This window comes from Barbus barbus (genome assembly GCF_936440315.1).
Source record: "Barbus barbus genome assembly, chromosome: 20".
NCBI classification, from domain to species: domain Eukaryota; kingdom Metazoa; phylum Chordata; class Actinopteri; order Cypriniformes; family Cyprinidae; genus Barbus; species Barbus barbus.
The window spans coordinates 18,516,407-18,534,664 of NC_136748.1; the positions used below are offsets into that span (position 1 = coordinate 18,516,407).

Sequence of the window (18,258 nt, forward strand, 5' to 3'; positions counted from 1 at the left end):
GTATGTAATGTTATTTTTGTCAGAGTCTATTTGTGATTACTGCAGAGGTCCCAATGAACAAAGACATACACAAACTGTTTGCTGTATTAAAGCCATTTATTTGACGTACACTGCAATTTTCCACCAGTTCTTAATGAGATTCGTTAACAACTTTTGAGGTTAAATAATAACTGAAAATTAAGGCAGTTTCAATTTTTAACACGGAAATCACACTTGCTTTTGGAAGAAAGGTGAGTCATTCTATATATCGTCTTAAATAGGTCATTTTTATTTGTCTGCATCAGTAGTCTATACAGAAGGCAGACTAAGACTTTCAGACAGGCTGAAGCCAAAGGACACTCCCTTTACTATTGCAAGGCTGCTCTGGGTGTTTAATCAAGTAGTTCTGCTCTTCTGAGGAAACAAAAAATGTGTTAAAAAAACTCTCAACATTATATAATAATACATCAGCAATGCTGAGAGATTAATTCACACCATCACACTATGCATTGTGAACCCAGAGCCCTTTGATAATAAAGCCAATACAGACAATAGTGGGTTTAACAGAACCCCAAATTCAGGCAACTGTGATTTCCTCAGCAATAGCAGCTCGAAATAAAAGGCAGTCTTGATTCACACTAAAGGTAGCAGTGGTTTAAAGTATGTTCTGCCCATGGCTGTGTTCAAACTGAGACACTTCCTCTTGTACACAATACATGGAGTGGTCTAGAGCACAGAGTGAGGTTTCTAGTGGTCCTTACTGTATTTGTACAAATGGAGCATATGTGGGGTCAAAATTCATCCCCTCCCAAACAGAATGTCATGATTGGAACGTCTTCATGGAACATGATCTTTACTTAATGTCTTAAGGATTTTTGGCATAAAAGAAAAATCAATCATTTTGACCCATACAGTGTATTTTTGGCTATTGCTATAAATATACCCCAGCAATTTAAGATTTGATTTTGTGGTCCAGGGTCACAAATAATTAAATTGGACAGTTTCATCTCTAATGTCGTTTTTCCCTGTCCCATGACAACTTAAAAACTATGTAAGAACAGATCACAGAGAAGAAAGACAGTCTCCTGAGCGGTGAGAGAATGTGAGTTTTCGCTGTTAGTTAACGTTTTCTTCACAAACATACATGTTAAGAGAACTTTCAGTGTCAGCAGTTCTCTACCTGACAGAAAGTCCTGTCTAAAGTCTAAAGAAACAGCTACCAAATTTGAGATAGATGAGTTTGGAAATGTACTGGAAAGGTGCTGGTGATCTGTGTTTCAGCCCCTGAGAAGACCTGCTAGCTGACAGGTAGTCCTGCATTGGTTCTCTTTTCACGGATAGAGGCCAGCATGTCTGTGACCAGCTCTGACAGGCCATAAACAGGCTTCCAGCCCCAGTCCTGACGTGCGTTAGAGTCATCAAACCGCACTGGCCAGCTGTCCGCTATATAGTGAACATTACATTTTATGAACATTTGGATCATTGCAAAAAAAAAAAAATTTAATTATACAAGAAAAACACATACTGATAGACAATTACCAAGATTGAAATTGTTTCTACAAATCAAACAAGAACATTAATATTAAAGGAATAGTTCACCCAAAAAATAAAATTTGCTGAAAATGTATTCAGCCCCAGGCCATCCAAGATGTAGATGAGTTTGTTTGTTCAGTGAAACTGATTTGGAGAAATTTAGCATTACATCACTTGCTCAGCAATGGATCCTCTGCAGTGAATGGGTACTGTCAGAATAAGTTCAAACAGTTAAAAACATCACAATAAGTAAGGAATAATTGACGACGGGTCTTTGAATTCTTCGAAAATAACGGTTTACTATATTTATTTAGTGGGGAAGTCGTGGCCTAATGGTTAGAGAGTCAGACTCGTAATCCAAAGGTTGCGGGTTCGAGTCTCGGGTCGGCAGGTATTGTAGGTGGGGGGAGTGTACAGCGCTCTCTCCACCCTCAATACCACGACTGAGGTGCCCTTGAGCAAGGCACCAAACCCCCAACTGCTCCCCAGGCGCCGCAGCATAAATGGCTGCCCACTGCTCCGGGTGTGTGTTCACGGTGTGTGTGTGTTCACTGCTGTGTGTGTGCACGTTGGATGGGTTAAATGCGGAGCACGAATTCCGAGTATGGGTCACCATACTTCGCAGTATGTCACTTCACTTATTTTTTTGGCCAGTGTCGTTGTGGGTTTTGGTTCTTTTTCTGTTTTAGGCTGTTAAGACCTTTGAAATAACTCAAATCATTTGGCGAAGTGATAAAGACATGTAATGCGGCCAAGAGCTGCCTGGAACTACGTTCTCCGTGCGTTTACCTGAAAATAATTGCACACCTTAGAACGTTCGTCAGCCAATCAGATTCAAGCATTCAACAGCCCCGTAGTATAATTCACAAATAATCCATATAACTCCAGTCCATCAATTATTGTCTTGTGAAGCGAAAAGCTTGTCTGAATCAGGAGAGAAATATGCACAGATCAGCACTCTTTACAAGCAAACACAGTTCAAAACATATGTGAGAGGACAACAAGGCATAGACTTGTTTCACTGGAAGAACCATTATTATGGATTATGTGAACTCATATTTTGGTAAGAAGCAATGGTTTAAAGTTAATGCTTTATGATGGATATGGTTCTTAAATACACAGCTTTTCACTTCACAAGACATTAATTGAAAGACTGGAGTTGTGTGGATTATTGTGATGTTTTTATCAGCTGTTTAAACTCTCATTTTGACGGTGCCCATTCACTGCAGAGGATCTATTGGTGAGTAAGTGATATTAAATCTCACTGCTGTTCTTACCAATAGTCTGCCGGATGGTATCAGGATTGTACGTGACCCTCAGGTGGGGCAGGTGTTTGCGAATCTCTTCTGCCACTTCTTCAGGTGTGAAGCTCATGGCTGCGATATTATAAGTACGCAGGGAAAGTTGGCTTTCAGGGGCCTGCATGAACTCAATGGTGGCCCTGTGGCAGTCAGATATGTGCATCATGGGAAGCCGAGTGTTGGAGCGCAAGTAACATTCATGGTGGCCGGTGCTGAGGGCATCATGAAAAATCTGGACAGCATAATCTGAGGAAAAGAGGACATATATTATAAAACAGGTCAGATGTTGTTTACTGCAAGTAAATGACAAGCCATGAATGAGTTTGTGAATGCAGGTGTGTGTCTTTATGTGCAACGAAAGATTGTGTCTGTTATTGAGGAAATGCAGAGTGGCTGGTTACCAGTAGTGCCTCCTCCTGGCTTGGTGTGGGCAGAAACGACTCCTGGGTATCGCAAGCATCGGAAATCCAGGCCATATTTATGGTGGAGATACTGATCCAATCAGAAAAGAGTTAGGATGTTGTCATTTTGTAATTACATATTATGTGATAAATAGTAAACATTAAGCTTATGAAGAATATTTAAATTATTATTTTCAATAATTATGAATATACATATAAATTAATAAAGTGTTTGTGTGTGTGTGTGTATGTGTGTGTGTGTGTGTGTGTGTGTATACACACACACACATATCATGTTTTTGAAAGAAGTCTTACACTACCAGTCAAAAGTTTGAATGTCTCATTCAGAAGAGAAGTCTTTTCTGCTCACCAAGCCTGCATTTATTTGATCCAAAGTGCAGCAAAACAGTACAATTTAGAAATATTTTTTACTATTTAAAATAACTGTTTTCTATTTATTATTTCTGTGATTTCAAAGCTGAATTTTTAGTATCATTACTCCAGGCACATGATCATTCAGAAATCATTCTAATATTCAGATTTTCCACTCAAAATCATTTATTATGATTATTATTATTATGTTGAAAACAGATGAGTATAATTGTAAAATAAAAGTTCAGAAGAACAGCAATTATCTCAAATAGAAATCTTTTATAACATTATAAATGTGTTTATCCTCACTTTTGATCAATTTAAAGCCCCCCCCGAAAAAAAAAAAATTAATAATAATAATAATTATACTGACTCCAAGCTTTTCAATGTATAGTGTATAATGTTACAAAAGCTTTTTATTTCAGATAAATGCTGATCTTTGGATCTTTTTATTCATCAGAGAATTCTGAAAGAATTTACTCAACTTTTTAAAATATTGATAGTAATAATAATAATAATAATAATAATAATAGTAAATGTTTATTGAACAGCAAATCAGCATATTAGAATGATTTCTGAAGGATCATGTGACACTGAAGACTGGAGTAATGACGCTGAAAATTCAGCTTTGATCACAGAAATAAATTACATTTTAAAATATATTCAAATAGAAACCAGTAATAGTACATTTCACAATATTACTGCTTTTGCTGTCTCTTGGATCAAATAAATGCATGCTTGGTGAGCAGAAGAGGATTCTTTAAAGAACAATGTGAAATATTGTTACAATTTAAAAGAACTATTTTCTATTCTAATATATTTTAAAATATAATGTAGTCATTAGATACTTTTGCAGTGATTTTGCAGAAACCATGATCCACTGTATTTTAAAAGTTAAAAGTTAAAAAATAAATAAATAAATAAATACTTTAAAATAAATGCTGTTCACTGAACTTTCTATTAATCAAAGAATTATTAAAAAATTACAGTTTTCACAAACTATAAAGGAGTAAAACTTGTTTTCAACACTGAATTCTTTCAAAAACAACATCAAAAAATCTTAATAATATTATACAATTAATAATTTCCCTAGACTAACTAGAACATAAAAAACATAAAACTTTACTTCCCCCATCAGCTCTGCATGGACTTTGGAAACCCCATAAATGGTGCGAGGTCTCTGGATACAGAGGTCAGGTGCAGGGTCACGGGGAGATGAAGGGCCGAATGCTCCGATGGTACTGGGTACAAACAGTCGCAAGCAGTTCTCCAGAGCCAGATCTAACACATTATGCAAACCTGAAAAAAGCGGAGTGGGGTGGTGGGGGGTGGGGACCGGGACCGGGACGGGGCAACAGGAGATGGACAGAATGTGGGACGTCAGGGATAGTGGAAACCTTACGTTGTAAATTAGGCAGTCATAAACACATAAAACATGTGTGACTGAGTTTTCCCACCTGTGATATTGATGGTGCGGGCAAGAGCCACGTTAGCTTCCCCAATAGCACTGAGTAATGCACTGTAATGCACCAGCCAGGTTATTCTGTTATTCACAACTAGCTCCCTCAGGTTTTTATAGTCCAGCACATCAGCGTATACAAACGGACCTGTAAGGAGGATCACCCATCAGACGCTGGAGGTTAAACGAGAGCTTTGGTCATATTGGCTACTTCAGAATATAAATAAGGCTAAGTGATTGAAATGTAGGTAACTTTAAAATAAGGTTAAATTAATTATCATTAGGAACTTATAAATTGTACAACATTTACAGCATGATTCTAAGTTAACACAGGTTAGTACATTCATGTTAATTCATATTTCTCAATGTTCGAAATACAATTATGGTCATTTATTAAACTAGAAATGTTTAAAATGCATTCAAAAGTTGGAGTCATTATGATTTTTTTAGTCTCTTATGCTCACCAAGGCTGCATTTATTTAATTAAAAATTAAGGAAGAGCAAAGCTGAATTTTCAGCAGCCATTACTCATCTTCAGTGTCAAATTATACTTCAGAAACTATTTGATCAATTTAAAACATCCTTGCTCCATAAAAAGTATACATTTATTTAAAAAAAGAAAAAAAGTTGAACAGTAGAATATGTAGAAATTAATTGTACTAAAGGTTAATAAATGATTTTCTTATTGTTTTTTCATGTTAGCAATTTCATTAACCTTGAATGTTAACTTATTGTTACTGAAATTGAAATATAAGAGCCACGTGATTAAAAAAAAAAACTCCTACTGTAAACTTTAATAGCCATGCAGTTTATGGCACCACGCTGTCCATGTGGCTCTATATATGTTGCAACTGATGCAACCACCTACCCATATCACAGCTCTACATCTGTCTCAGTGTCAACATACCCATGTTATAAACTTCAGCAGGAGGCCTCCTAATGTCTGACAGGATGATGTTTTCCTTTCCATACTGCTTCCTGATGTAAAAGGAATTAAATATGATTACAAATCAAAATAAACAACAGAAAAAGTTAAATGATATTTGGTTTTTACAGAATTATAAAGAATCTACCTCAGAAAATTAAAAAAAGGTTACATATGCACAGCAAACATCTATTCAGAGACAAGGCAAATATCCAGTCTATGCAAAGATGTAAAAACTGTGTGTTCTGGAGTCTGATTTCAGATTTCTCCCATGCAGCACATCTTTCAGCTGTTCACTAACCTCAGCATTTCAGCTAGTCCAACTCCAAGCTGTCCCAGGCCACCTTTAACAGAGAACAACACTTTCAACAATGAAAGAACTTAAACACACATTTTACAACCAGAAATTTCACTCACAATGCCACAACAGAGCACCAAGCTGAATAAAATCGATATGAATGAAAAATGTTACTGCATTATTTTTAAAATGAAAATGCATAAAGGTCAGAGGTACAGTAAATGCACAACAAAAGAAATCATGATAATGTGTGCTCAACTCCAGTAGACCACTAAAAATAGAGTTTATATTTCAGTGACTGTTAGTCTGATGCATATTGGATGGTATTATCAGTGCACAAGCAAATGAGGTAGAGCGAAAAGCCCGCAAAACGGCAGTAGCAGGTTTAAAAACAGGCCTAAGTAAATTTGAAATAAGCTCCGTGGTTGTTATTGTCCAGACATGTTTCAGCTTCACTTCGACTGACAGTCCATTTACTCACTCTGTTGCACAAGCATAAAACAGCCGCGCGCTGCATTGTGCGCACGCGGAGCGCTTTTAACACTGTTTATTCCCGACCTATTGTCACGGCGATCAATAGGATTGTCTCTTACGAGGCTCGGAAAACAAACACAGAAGACATGATGCAACTAATACTATTTCCAACAAAACACTACAGTTGTCACACGTTAAGCACCTGTGATGAGGACTCGAGGACTGTCCGTAGGAGGCTCGGAGGACTCGTTGCTCGGCCATCGGTTGATCTGACGCGGCGATAAACTCATGCCGCGAACCGACAAACCTTTACACAACGAGCGGACACACAACCGGACACCTGACAGCATCTGTCATTTAAAAACACATCTGTTAACCGAATGAACGGTTCAGAAAGAACACATCAAGCAAATGTACTTTTTTCTTTTTAGTTTGCGCTAAACTGAAGGCCAAGTTCATCTTTAAAAGTGAGTTGACTGATACACGAGCATTAAGTAAATCAGTAGTTCAAGAAAAAGCGCATTATCTCACCTTGAGCGTATCAAAACTTGAAATCCGTAACGTTGTGAAACACGTGTCTTGCATTAAAATCACAACATTGCTGTTGTGTATCTGGAGGTGGAAAATTAAGCAAGTAAATAGTGCTGATAAGAGGGCTTTTCATGGTATTTACCCGTTAGAATTAAGAGATTACTGTCCGATTGGCTGCCGGAGGAGCGCATTGAATGACCATTGGATAAACAAGCTGCCGGAGCAGAGAATGCTGGGAAATGTAGTTTTATCTTTATACTAGCACGTACGGTCGCGTGATAGTGATTGTGGTGTCCATTAGCGCTACAAGAGGGCAAACTTGCTGACGGGCTGCCCACTCCGGATTTATATTGTGTGGGTGAGTTTAGCTGAGCTGGGCTTTACCCTGAGGACTTCACTGGCCAGTGAAATGTTATTGTTTGTGTGTGTGTGCGCGCTCGCAGATTCCCCTATTTAATGACCAAGTTTTACAGTGAAATATTAAGGATTTTCATATAATGTCAAACATGTCAACTAATTTAATATAATCTAATTTCTGAATAGGAAAATTATGGTCGTAAAATAAATATAAATCCTAAAATTAATTAAAAAACAAATACAACACTCTGCCTCGACACATTTTAATAATATTTATTTATAATAATTTAAAAATAATTGATGTTAGATTATACAATTCACTACTGTATAAATGGTAACAGGTTAAAAACAAGGGAATTCACTACATGAGCATTTTTGACTGCATATTTTAATGCCTGTCTGCAGAATTGGTGACATTATTTTGTTGTGTCCCAGTTTAATTGCTGACTCTGCTCAGGAGCATCAGGTAAGCAAGGATTACGTACAGTAATGTTGTGTCACCTCGAAGGGGTTGAGTATGAGCACTGTACATAATCCAGTTTATAGGCTAAAGAAATAAATACATGGATATTAAATATTTATTTGAGTTCAAATCCTCTGTTATCCACGATGAGTGGCTTGTTCACCCAAAAATGACAGAATTTTCATTTTTGGGTGAACTATCCCTTTAACACTAAATCTGGCAATTAACCAATCAGAATCAAGTATTCCAGAGAGCTGTGCAATAATTAATTATAAACCATGTTCAAATTGCAAATGCTGCTTTAAAACCACCTTCTGGTAGGTCCTCAGACTTCTCACATTCACTCCATTTAACATTCAGCTGTAACAGTGTGAAAAATGTTTACAGTAAAACATCATGTAACCACAGTAAATTCCAACAACAAATACTCAATCACAATACAACAAACCCACATTTTCCCCTATTTTGGGACTGTTTACTGTTTAGCATTTTGCTTGAAGGTCAGACAGAAGGCTGTAATGCCAGTTTGTCTGATTATTAGTCTGATTATTATTCAGTGATGGCTATCGTAAATGACATTACATCTAAAAGCTCTTTAAATGCCGGTATATCTGATTGGCAAAGAAACACATAGTAGTAACAGGCTCTACCACATCTTTTCAACCATGAGGTCACAAGATAGTCAGCTAATTCATGAGGTTCTCAAGCGGGGTCAAGGAGTCACAGTGTGTACTAAGCGTGTTATTGGTCCGGTTGGGTCCAGCTCGCTCACGGTGCTCTTTCACAATGCTCCACACCTCTTCTTGAGCTTCCTCCATGTTCTGAGCATACTCAGTCCACCTGAGGAACATCCCTACCCAAATACCATACAAGGATAATGAGGACATTAAGGATGGAAGTATATGTTTTTTCTTCTGCTCTAAATCAGCGGAGCTGACTTTACATACCAATAATACCAAGAAATGTCAATAATTTATCTTTCAGTTTTAACTTGCAGTCATTTTATCACATTGCAACAGTAACTCACCTGTCCATAACTGTAAGGACTGAGGATGTACTGAGGGCCAAATAGTCAAATCAGTGGGTTCATACAGTGGGTTGAGGTATTGCTCTTCAATATCAGGCTTCAACAGGGACTGAAACAAACAGTGTGTGTTCTCCTTCACTCCTACAGCACATCTAGCTCAGGCAAATATAAATACATATATTTTATACATTTTAAAATAGACCCTCTCTGTGAAATCCAGGCTAAAGTCTCAAACTCTAATTATGAGATAACAAGCATCAACATTTGATTTCAAATATATATATATATATATATATATATATATATATATATATATATATACATACAGTATATACACACACACACACACATATATATTATTTTTCTACAAGGTGTTATATTAATAAAAATTGACAGTAAAAACTTTTACTCTGTTAGAGAATAAACATGTAACACATTTTCCACAAAAATATTAAGCAGCACTATTGTTTTCAACACTGATAATATGAAATGTTTCTTAAGCAACAAAACAGCATATTAGAATGAGTTCTAAAGGATCATGTAACACTGAAGGCTGGTGTATCACAGGAACAAATACAACTACAATTTTTTTTTTAAATATATTAAAACAGAGCACAGCTAATTTCTTTGTAATATTTTACAATATTACTGTTGTACTGTATTTTTGATCAAATAAATGCAGCTTTGGTATGCATTAGAGACTTTAAAAAAAAATTGAAAATCATTTAGAACTTTTAGGCTATGTTCACACTTGGCATCTGTTTTACATTATAATCCTATGGAGTAAACCGTGTTTTCAAAAAAGTCCTGAGTGCTTTTTAAAACGCCACCGCCGGTGTCTTTTTCTGCAGCTCAGAGCGTCTTTTCAAGTTGAAAAAAGGTTAACTTTTCGTTAACGTACACAGATCGTACTAGTTTCGGAGCACAAGGAGTTCTATGAAACCGTGCATCATCCAACCGGAGCTCCTGGACTAAATTGTTGGAAGCACAATACAGTTTCCTTCCCTGTATAATGTTGCGCTCCCACAAATGTCGTTGTGAACCGACCCGTTAACGCTAGGCTACCGTTGCAGCTGTTGTTATAGAAACAAAAGACGCCCTCGGCTGCTATTTGTTACCAAAACACTGCCAGTTTTTTTTATTTTACTAAAAAAGCACTCTTGTCAACTTTTTCTAGTCAAAAAAGACGCCAAGTGTGAACACGCTCTTAAATGGTAGTGTATGAGTGTCATATAAGGGTAATTTGTGCCCACCTCTCCTGCTCGCTGTTACACAGGAAGGTTCCATAGTTAGAAGCGTAAACCTCTTGTGCCAGTCGGAGCAGCAGGGCCTCACTAAACTCCAGTGCCAGAGGAAATTGCCGCCACACCTGCCACACACAGTCAAGCAGCAGCAGGAAGGATGGGCAATCCTGCTTCTGACGGGCATGAGAGTACGCCGAATGAGCACAGCGCTGCTGGAATGGGTGTCCAGCCTGAGAAACAAGCATGCAACTCATCAACTTTCTCACAAACAGATCTGAGATAGTAGTTTATTAAGCAAGTTCTTTTTAGTGTTAATGCATTCATAAGCTTTAACAAAATTCACCACACACATACCTAATTGCACATTATGTCACACAAACACACATTCACCTGTATCCATTCCCTCTCCAGCAGGCAGAGGAAGCCAGTGACGGTTCTAGAGGCGGGGTCTAGGATAAGCTGAGCCAGTGAGCTCACCAGCAGCGTGTTGTCTGTCCCTTCAGGGCCATGCACAAGCACAGAGTGACCATCCCTGCAAAAAAAACAAATCACAGACCTGAGTGATACATCTCAAACCCATGCATGGGCCTGCAGTGACCCTTCAAAAACAGACAGCACGCCAGAAAAATACATCCCCAAGCCATGTGTAAGCACAGGGTTACAAAAAAAGACTAAAACAGTACATCTGAGAGTAATGAACTAGAAGTAACATATGGATCTCAGTTTCCATTACCATGACTCGGTACTTCCGCCTAAGTCAACCGTGACCTTTTCAACGTCATTGCGTATTACGTGACGTCATGAACGCGCATCACAGAACAGAGCAAGGCGAGCATTTGTGCTTATAAAACTTAAACTTTTTTATTTATTTTTGAAATGACCGATCGTTTCCCTAGATAAGACCCTTATTCATCGTCTGATATCGTTTAAAGCCCTTTGAAGCTGCACTGAAACTGTCATTTGGACCTTGAACCATTTGGGTCCCATTGAAGTCCATTATATTGAGAAATGTTTTCATCAAAAACCTTAATTTCTTTTCGACTGAAGAAAGAAAGACATGGACATCTTGGATGACATGGGGGTGAGTAAATTATCAGCAAAAGTTTTTTTAAAAGTGAACTAATCCTTTAACTACGTTTTTTAAAATGTGAACGTGTTTTAAATATATTTTTTCATCAGGCATACGATTTTGTTGTGTGTGTGTGTGTGTGTGTGTGTGTGTGTGTGTGTGTGTGTGTGTGTGTGTGTGTGTGTGTGTTCGCCTGTTCGGGAAGTTGCAGTGACAGAAACGGTTCACGGGTAGAAATGGGAGGAGAAGATTTAGGTGCTGCTTCGGTAAAAAAAAACAAAAAACTATACATGTAAATTGTATACATGTATAGCTTACACTTCAAAAGGCTATGGTTTAATTGATTAAATATGAGCAACTGCAAGTTTCAGTTTTTCAGTCAGGTGCTGCTCTGCTTTGTTTTATGCGGTTACCGGGGAAACGGCAATAATCCTGGCAAAAAAGACTCTGCCTCCTTCCCCCATAGACACATTAAAAAATTGTGAACTTGATTTGTACCCCTATTTTAAAGTTAATGTACTCTGCCTTTGCATTATCTGCAAAAAGGGAGAAGTCACACCAAGGCAAAAGGCAGTAACTTCCATATTATCAATATTTGATTGCTGATCACCATTTACAAAATCGTTATAGTTACACCTGTATAAAATCTACTGATCATGGGCTCTCTCATATTTATGGAAGCCCGTTTCCGCCAATGAATAAAAAATAAAACAGGGATGCCAACTCTCAGACAACATACAGAATTACCAAATTTTGCCATAAGTTAAATATATTATAAATATATTGTGGAAACTTAATTTCCTGTAGAGCTGCTTTGCAACGATTTGTATCATAAAAAGCGCTATACAAATAAACTTGAACTTCTGCTTTGGTTTCTCTGGGGCTTTTTGAAGTTACGGTTAAGACGACCCATTATTTTCTTGGAAAAACAACGAAATTGACTCAAGATACTTATGTACATGATAAAGGATGTCTTGAATGTCCCAAAAATATCTCATAACTCATATAACTCATAATAATATCTCATAACTCAAATAACAAATTTTTGACAGAAATCGAAGTTATGGTCTTTTGCCTTTGCACGGCAGTATAGCTTTCATACTGAACGCTTGTCTGATGCCTTTTTAATACGGGACGATTACGTATTATACGGAATCGGTTGACAACCCTACACAAAAGAGAATTGTCTCGGGGCCCCCTGTTGTTCGGGGCCCTGGGCTGCAGCCCATGTTGCCCATTAGGATAACGTGGCCATGACTGTAGTGTATACATTGTAAATGTAATATAAAGAAAATGTAAGTATCAACCAGAAGGCATTCAAGAAAGCAAAAAAATAGCTGAAATCAGTTAGACTATCCTACATTATTAAATTATTCAGTGACTTTTGATGAATGCTGCATCAAATTTTAAAAGAAACAAATTCATAGATATGCTGGTCAAGCAATACTGACATAAAAACATCACAACATACAATACATAACATGTATTGATCTGTTAGTCACACAAAACAGTGAACAAAATAATAGGACAGAGAATCTAATGGTTAGAATGTATAGGACAGTTAAAGTGCAATTCAGATGTTTTGCCATTAATGTTTCATTAGAAATGATTTAAGCCAATGCATTAAAATGTGTCAATAGTGTTCTTGCCTTATTTTGAGTCACTACAGAAAGCCTGCTACACTAAATTATTAAAACTGCCATTTTATGTATGAACCACAGATGGCGACAGACAGCCCAGAATTTCGTAGTGCACCTTTAAAAGACCAAAGTAAAAGATCTTCCTACCTCTCCACACACTCTACCACCAGGCCTGCAGTGGACAGGGCACTGTGAACATGAGAAAGCCATTTGGAGTTCTCCAATTTACTGAGCCAGCGGTCCAGACTATGCGATGGGTCACTGCACGCTTCCACCAGCTTAATAAGACTCTCCTGCACAACTTTACCCCTGTAAATTACATGATTACATGCAAAATCGTAACAAAATGTCTTTCAAAGTCAGATGGGTCAGATATTTTCAGACTATTACAATGACTAATGTTCCCTCTCACCTTTCATGGTGTCTATGGATTCTTTTCCAGTGGATATAACAGGATTTAGACTCAAAACCTCCTCCTGTCATCCGGGCCTGCTGGGCTTGCTGGGCAGAACGCAGATCGATGATGTAACCCAACTCTGACCCATCAATCACAGCCTGGAGAAGGAGCTCATCATCCTTACATCTCTTCTTATTGGCTCCTGTCAAAGGCTGACTGCTTCGCATGATTACCTAGGCGATGGGTACAAATAACTTTTACTTTGGACATTTTGATCTGTATTATGTATTTTTTTCTTTAATGAGAAATGTAGTTCTTATACCAATATATGGTTACATACACGTATATTTGAGATATAAGAAAACATCCTACACTCACCATTCCATTCCTATGGTGACAATAGGAGAGCACAGGAAATCTGCCGCCCTGTCTGAACCTGGCTGAGCGGATCAGCTTGTTATCATCCACCTCACGGGGCACAATGACCGCAGATGGATACGATGGGCATACAGAGTAATCTGAGTTTACTTTACTGACTCTCCACCTGTCCCACTGCTCACACACACACACATACACACACACACACACACACATTATGAACACGCACAAACATGCACATGTATACACTTATACATAAGTTATAAATATAAATTACTATTAATGAATAAATAAAAAACTAACTAGAAAAACTAAACTAATTTAACTAAATTAAACCTAAACAGTAATATTTAAAAACGAATCAAAATGACATAAAACACATAAGAAAATATTAAAAATTAATCTAAATATAAAACAATAACTTTATATAAGATAGACACTATAAAACAGAAAAAGGAGTAACAAAAACGCTGTAATTATGATACAAATTTGATGTTGTGCCATAGACAGGACGTCAGTGGCTAGAGATAAACATCTACAACTGTGGAAAAAATGAAAGGCTGTGAAACAGCTGCTAGATGACAATGGGTGATAATGAAAGCTGTGAAGACAAACAAGGCAAAGAAAAGAAGAAGAAAAAAGCTGCGTATGGCTGAAAAATTAATAACAGAGAAAGAATAAACATTGCTTTATTTCCTGTGCATTTAAGTGTTACCCATGTCTCACAACTGCTTTTAGTTTCCTGTGCCAAACAAAGTGCTTCCTGTTTGTCTTTCTTTCAGGAAATGAAACAATAGCTTATATCAGGTAACATTTGACTTTGAAGTAATAATTTTCATCATCGTTTGTTTGTGTTTGTCCTTGTGTGTGGTTTTTAAAGCGAGATGAACACAGATTGACAGTAACTGACGGAAAGGGAAGTGAAAGTGAAAGACAGAAAGAAAAATACAGTTAAAAAAATACAGAGTGTGTAGCTCACCAGCCTTTCTGTTTGTTTGTAATATTGTTCTGTCGAGGACAGGCCCCATGGGCCGAGCAGAGTAAGGTGTGACGGCCTGTAGAAGAAGGGATACATCTCTGTCACACTTTCCAGAGATGAAAGAGCCTACAAAGACATGAGATGATATCAGTTTAGTCTCACTCACAGCTGAGGCAGTGCTGGTCTTAACATTTATTTCTAGAGTAAAGACTGTCTTTAGAATGCATGCTTCAAATAATCTTTAATGACAATCTGTAATTACACGTAGTATTCAGGATTTTCCAGGATACTTTGCTACTGACAGTGGAAGATATTTAACAGGTTATTTTTTAATTGATTGTTTTTGGGCAATATTGGATATTGACGTGTGCACAGTATTTTTCCGTTATTTTAAGATTTAGATAAAAACCTTTGCCATAATCTAATGCTCATTTAAAGTGAATCATTATAAACTAATATTATAATGACACTGTTAAAAGTAATCTTTATTAAATCTCAAAATATATATTTATTAGGCTACATTTATTACATTGTAAATTATTCATTTGAATTTTAATGTTTGGGTTTTTATTTGTACAAAATAGTACAGAATTGTAATACTGGCCAACACTTATCAACCATAACAAGGCAGAAATGTAATATCGGTGCAAGCTGCTCGATCAACCCAATCTCATGAAAGTGCGTATAAATAGTACGCCAAAAAATAATAATGAAAACTCGTGGTATTGATGCGCAAAAATTTACTTTGGCGTATATATGCTACGCGATGGGTAGGATTAGAGTTGTGGGGTAGATGCGTATCATATGCACGTCAACAAATTTGGTATCATCCTGTAACCTGCATTTTATATGCACACCAAACACATTCGTATCATATATACGCCAAAGTCCATTTTTGTTTTCGTTTTTATTTGGCGTTTTATTTATACGGATTTTCATGAGACCGGGCTTAATATTTTATAATATTACTGTTCTAATGTATTTATTTTATTTATAAAATAAATGCAGCCTTTGTGAGCACAATAGACTTATTTCAAAACTTTGACGAATTTTACAGACCCCAAACTTTTGAAAAGTTGAATACCGAATCCTAAATATTAGCCATATTAATACTAATCCTTGTAACAAGCATGGCTAATGATAACTATACTTAGTACCTCTATAGAACTGGCTATGTTTAGACATTCCTCCATTCCAGGAATTTCCAACTGAAGAACCAGCAGGTCCTTACATTTAATGGTGATAGTACCAGAGGATCCCACAGCCCTGTATCAGACACATGTACAAACACCCCCACACACATTTAAGTACAGTCTATGTTTTCTCACACTTTCAAATTCCATACAATCATTTCCATTGGGGCCTCAGAAGAAACGGAAACAGGAAGCAAAAACAAGCCATGAGCTTAAAGCTAGCAGAGAGACAATGATGTAAATTGCAAAGGCATGACTGAGCTCTAAATGTAACTTTAATAGAATGTAAGCTAACAGTCTCTCTTTTTATCTCTCCATATATGGATGTTAGATTACAAACACAAATATATATAACACTTCATGTTCATAAACACTGTTGCTTTGCATATATTAAAAACACACAAAAAACATGTCAGAGAGGTATATGCTGCGTAAATGCTCATTGCAAAGCATGAATATCTTGCAAAATACTCTTTTTTTCTGTTTTTCTCTCTGCCATAAGCTAAGAGCATGTTGCCAGCACAGATCATTTTGAAAGATGCCTTCTTATTCTGACACAAGATGCTGACCGCTACCAGTAATCTCCTCATTTTTATCTTTACTGTATAAATTAACAGCAGATCCCAGATCAGAATAAAATGACAAAGCAATGTCAATGAGCAATAAAAGTCAAACATTGGGCCTGCTTTAGAAGTGTACCTGGGGTATCCGAAAAGATTCTCGACACTGACATGCAGGAAAAGTGATTGGTGAAATTAGAGAAAGAGAGAATTTGTTTATTATTCCAGAAGCAGGTCACTTCAGGGATCAAACACATACACAATTGTGACCCAAATATGATTCAAAAACAGATGCATGGATGAATAAGAATATGAATTGTGTCTTAATTTGCTGTAATAAAGTCCTGAACATTTTTCAGCAGTGATCAACAATATACACATCAATAAAAAAAATCCTTCTGAAACAAATGTACTTGATACGGTAAAATCTAAATGAATAGATTTTCTTTAAGTCAGAGATATTATTTAACACCACTGAATCAACTTAAATATTTGCTTACATGAACAAAACTAAAATTAAGTTTTAGATCAGATACAAATAGGAGCAATAATTGTAAAATATTTAAAATGTCATTTAAGATGGTCTTAATTGGTTTAATGCTGGAAGACCATCTTAAACAAGATAAAACCACAACAATCCATCAGCAGTCTAAGTACCGTCGCCTAGTTTTACAGCACACACATGCATTGGTCAAACCTGGACTCCAGCTGATGAGAACAGCTGTCTCTCTACCTTTTCTCAATGGCATCGATGTTCTTGAGGAGAATGAGAAGTTGCCAGGAGGCTTCATCCTTTCTGTCTGAGAACAGAAGGTGGTGGCTGGTAACGCACAGGGTTCCTCTGAGCGCTGAATGGAAAGGTCTTCTCAGGGTAACATCTTCAACATTAGCGGTCTTGATGTGGTCCGACAACTCCATTTCCACCATCTGGTGCTTCTCACGCTGAGTTTAGAGAGCTGGTGGGCGAGCCAAGTAGGACTCTTGTCTTCCGCTAATCCTCTACAAAACTGAGTCCCACCCCTTGCCGTTAATTTAGGCTGTTATAAAACTCAAAGGTAGCTGGCAAATATAAAATGCCACTAAGCGACTGTGAGCGAGCGACGGGAGGTGTGTCTGCTCGCGCGACTCATAAGCATTTTTTTGGCTTCTTTATACTTTCGTTTCCGTTCTTGAAGTCCCAGCCCTCTTCTCTCTTTTTTTTGTGATGTTTGTTTTTATTGTTGTTGCTGTAACCGTTCTTCCTGACATTTTAGAGTTGTAGGGTAAGAATTAGTCTGCTTTTGACAAATAAAGAAAAAAAAATCTTATTTTCTTATTTTCTTTAGATTCTTCTTATAATCTTTTTTTTTTCTGTTTTTACTTTAAAAATCAATTAGATATTCTTTGTACATTTAATAATGCAAGATGCCATACACCCTCAAATATAAAAAATAGCCTTGTGATGGACCCTAATATATAAACATACATCAATTTTTACTGTAAATATATGTATTGTAACATCTTTGCCAATTTATTACAAATAAAAAACTTAAATGATTTTATTGCATAAGTAATCATACAGGGATAGTGGAAATTTAGCTCAGTAGCATTCATATTGCTCGTATATTACAAATTCAATTGAATGGGTATGATTTGGAAGAGCTCCATGATCATATGTGGAGATAAGAGAAACCAGAAG

At 36.9% G+C, this 18,258-nt stretch overlaps 2 protein-coding genes across 3 annotated transcripts; both read right to left on the minus strand.

Moving 5' to 3' along the window:
- Nucleotides 1-80: 80 nt before the first annotated feature.
- LOC306885963 (L-threonine 3-dehydrogenase, mitochondrial-like) lies at nucleotides 81-7,426 on the minus strand. Its single transcript, XM_079442799.1, has 9 exons — nucleotides 7,274-7,426; nucleotides 6,945-7,092; nucleotides 6,272-6,314; nucleotides 5,953-6,023; nucleotides 5,044-5,193; nucleotides 4,713-4,885; nucleotides 3,215-3,305; nucleotides 2,790-3,059; nucleotides 81-1,422 (listed from the first exon to the last, which is right to left on the minus strand). Exons 1-9 carry the CDS (start codon nucleotides 7,325-7,327, stop codon nucleotides 1,277-1,279), a joined length of 1,146 nt encoding a protein of 381 aa, XP_079298925.1. The 5' UTR covers nucleotides 7,328-7,426; the 3' UTR covers nucleotides 81-1,276.
- A 564-nt stretch (nucleotides 7,427-7,990) lies between these two features.
- On the minus strand, nucleotides 7,991-17,759 carry LOC306886028 (myotubularin-related protein 9-like). 2 transcript variants are annotated; one of them, XM_079442882.1, is made up of 11 exons: nucleotides 17,314-17,707; nucleotides 16,720-16,746; nucleotides 15,985-16,093; nucleotides 14,828-14,953; nucleotides 13,849-14,022; nucleotides 13,486-13,703; nucleotides 13,221-13,382; nucleotides 10,755-10,896; nucleotides 10,374-10,594; nucleotides 9,121-9,272; nucleotides 7,991-8,946 (listed from the first exon to the last, which is right to left on the minus strand). In XM_079442882.1, exons 1-11 carry the CDS (start codon nucleotides 17,505-17,507, stop codon nucleotides 8,780-8,782), a joined length of 1,692 nt encoding a protein of 563 aa, XP_079299008.1. In that variant the 5' UTR covers nucleotides 17,508-17,707; the 3' UTR covers nucleotides 7,991-8,779. The 2 variants fall into 2 exon arrangements, with proteins under 2 accessions (XP_079299008.1, XP_079299009.1); XM_079442883.1 differs by lacking the exon at nucleotides 16,720-16,746 and having other exon boundaries at nucleotides 8,008-8,946; nucleotides 17,314-17,759.
- Between the last annotated feature and the right edge of the window lie 499 nt (nucleotides 17,760-18,258).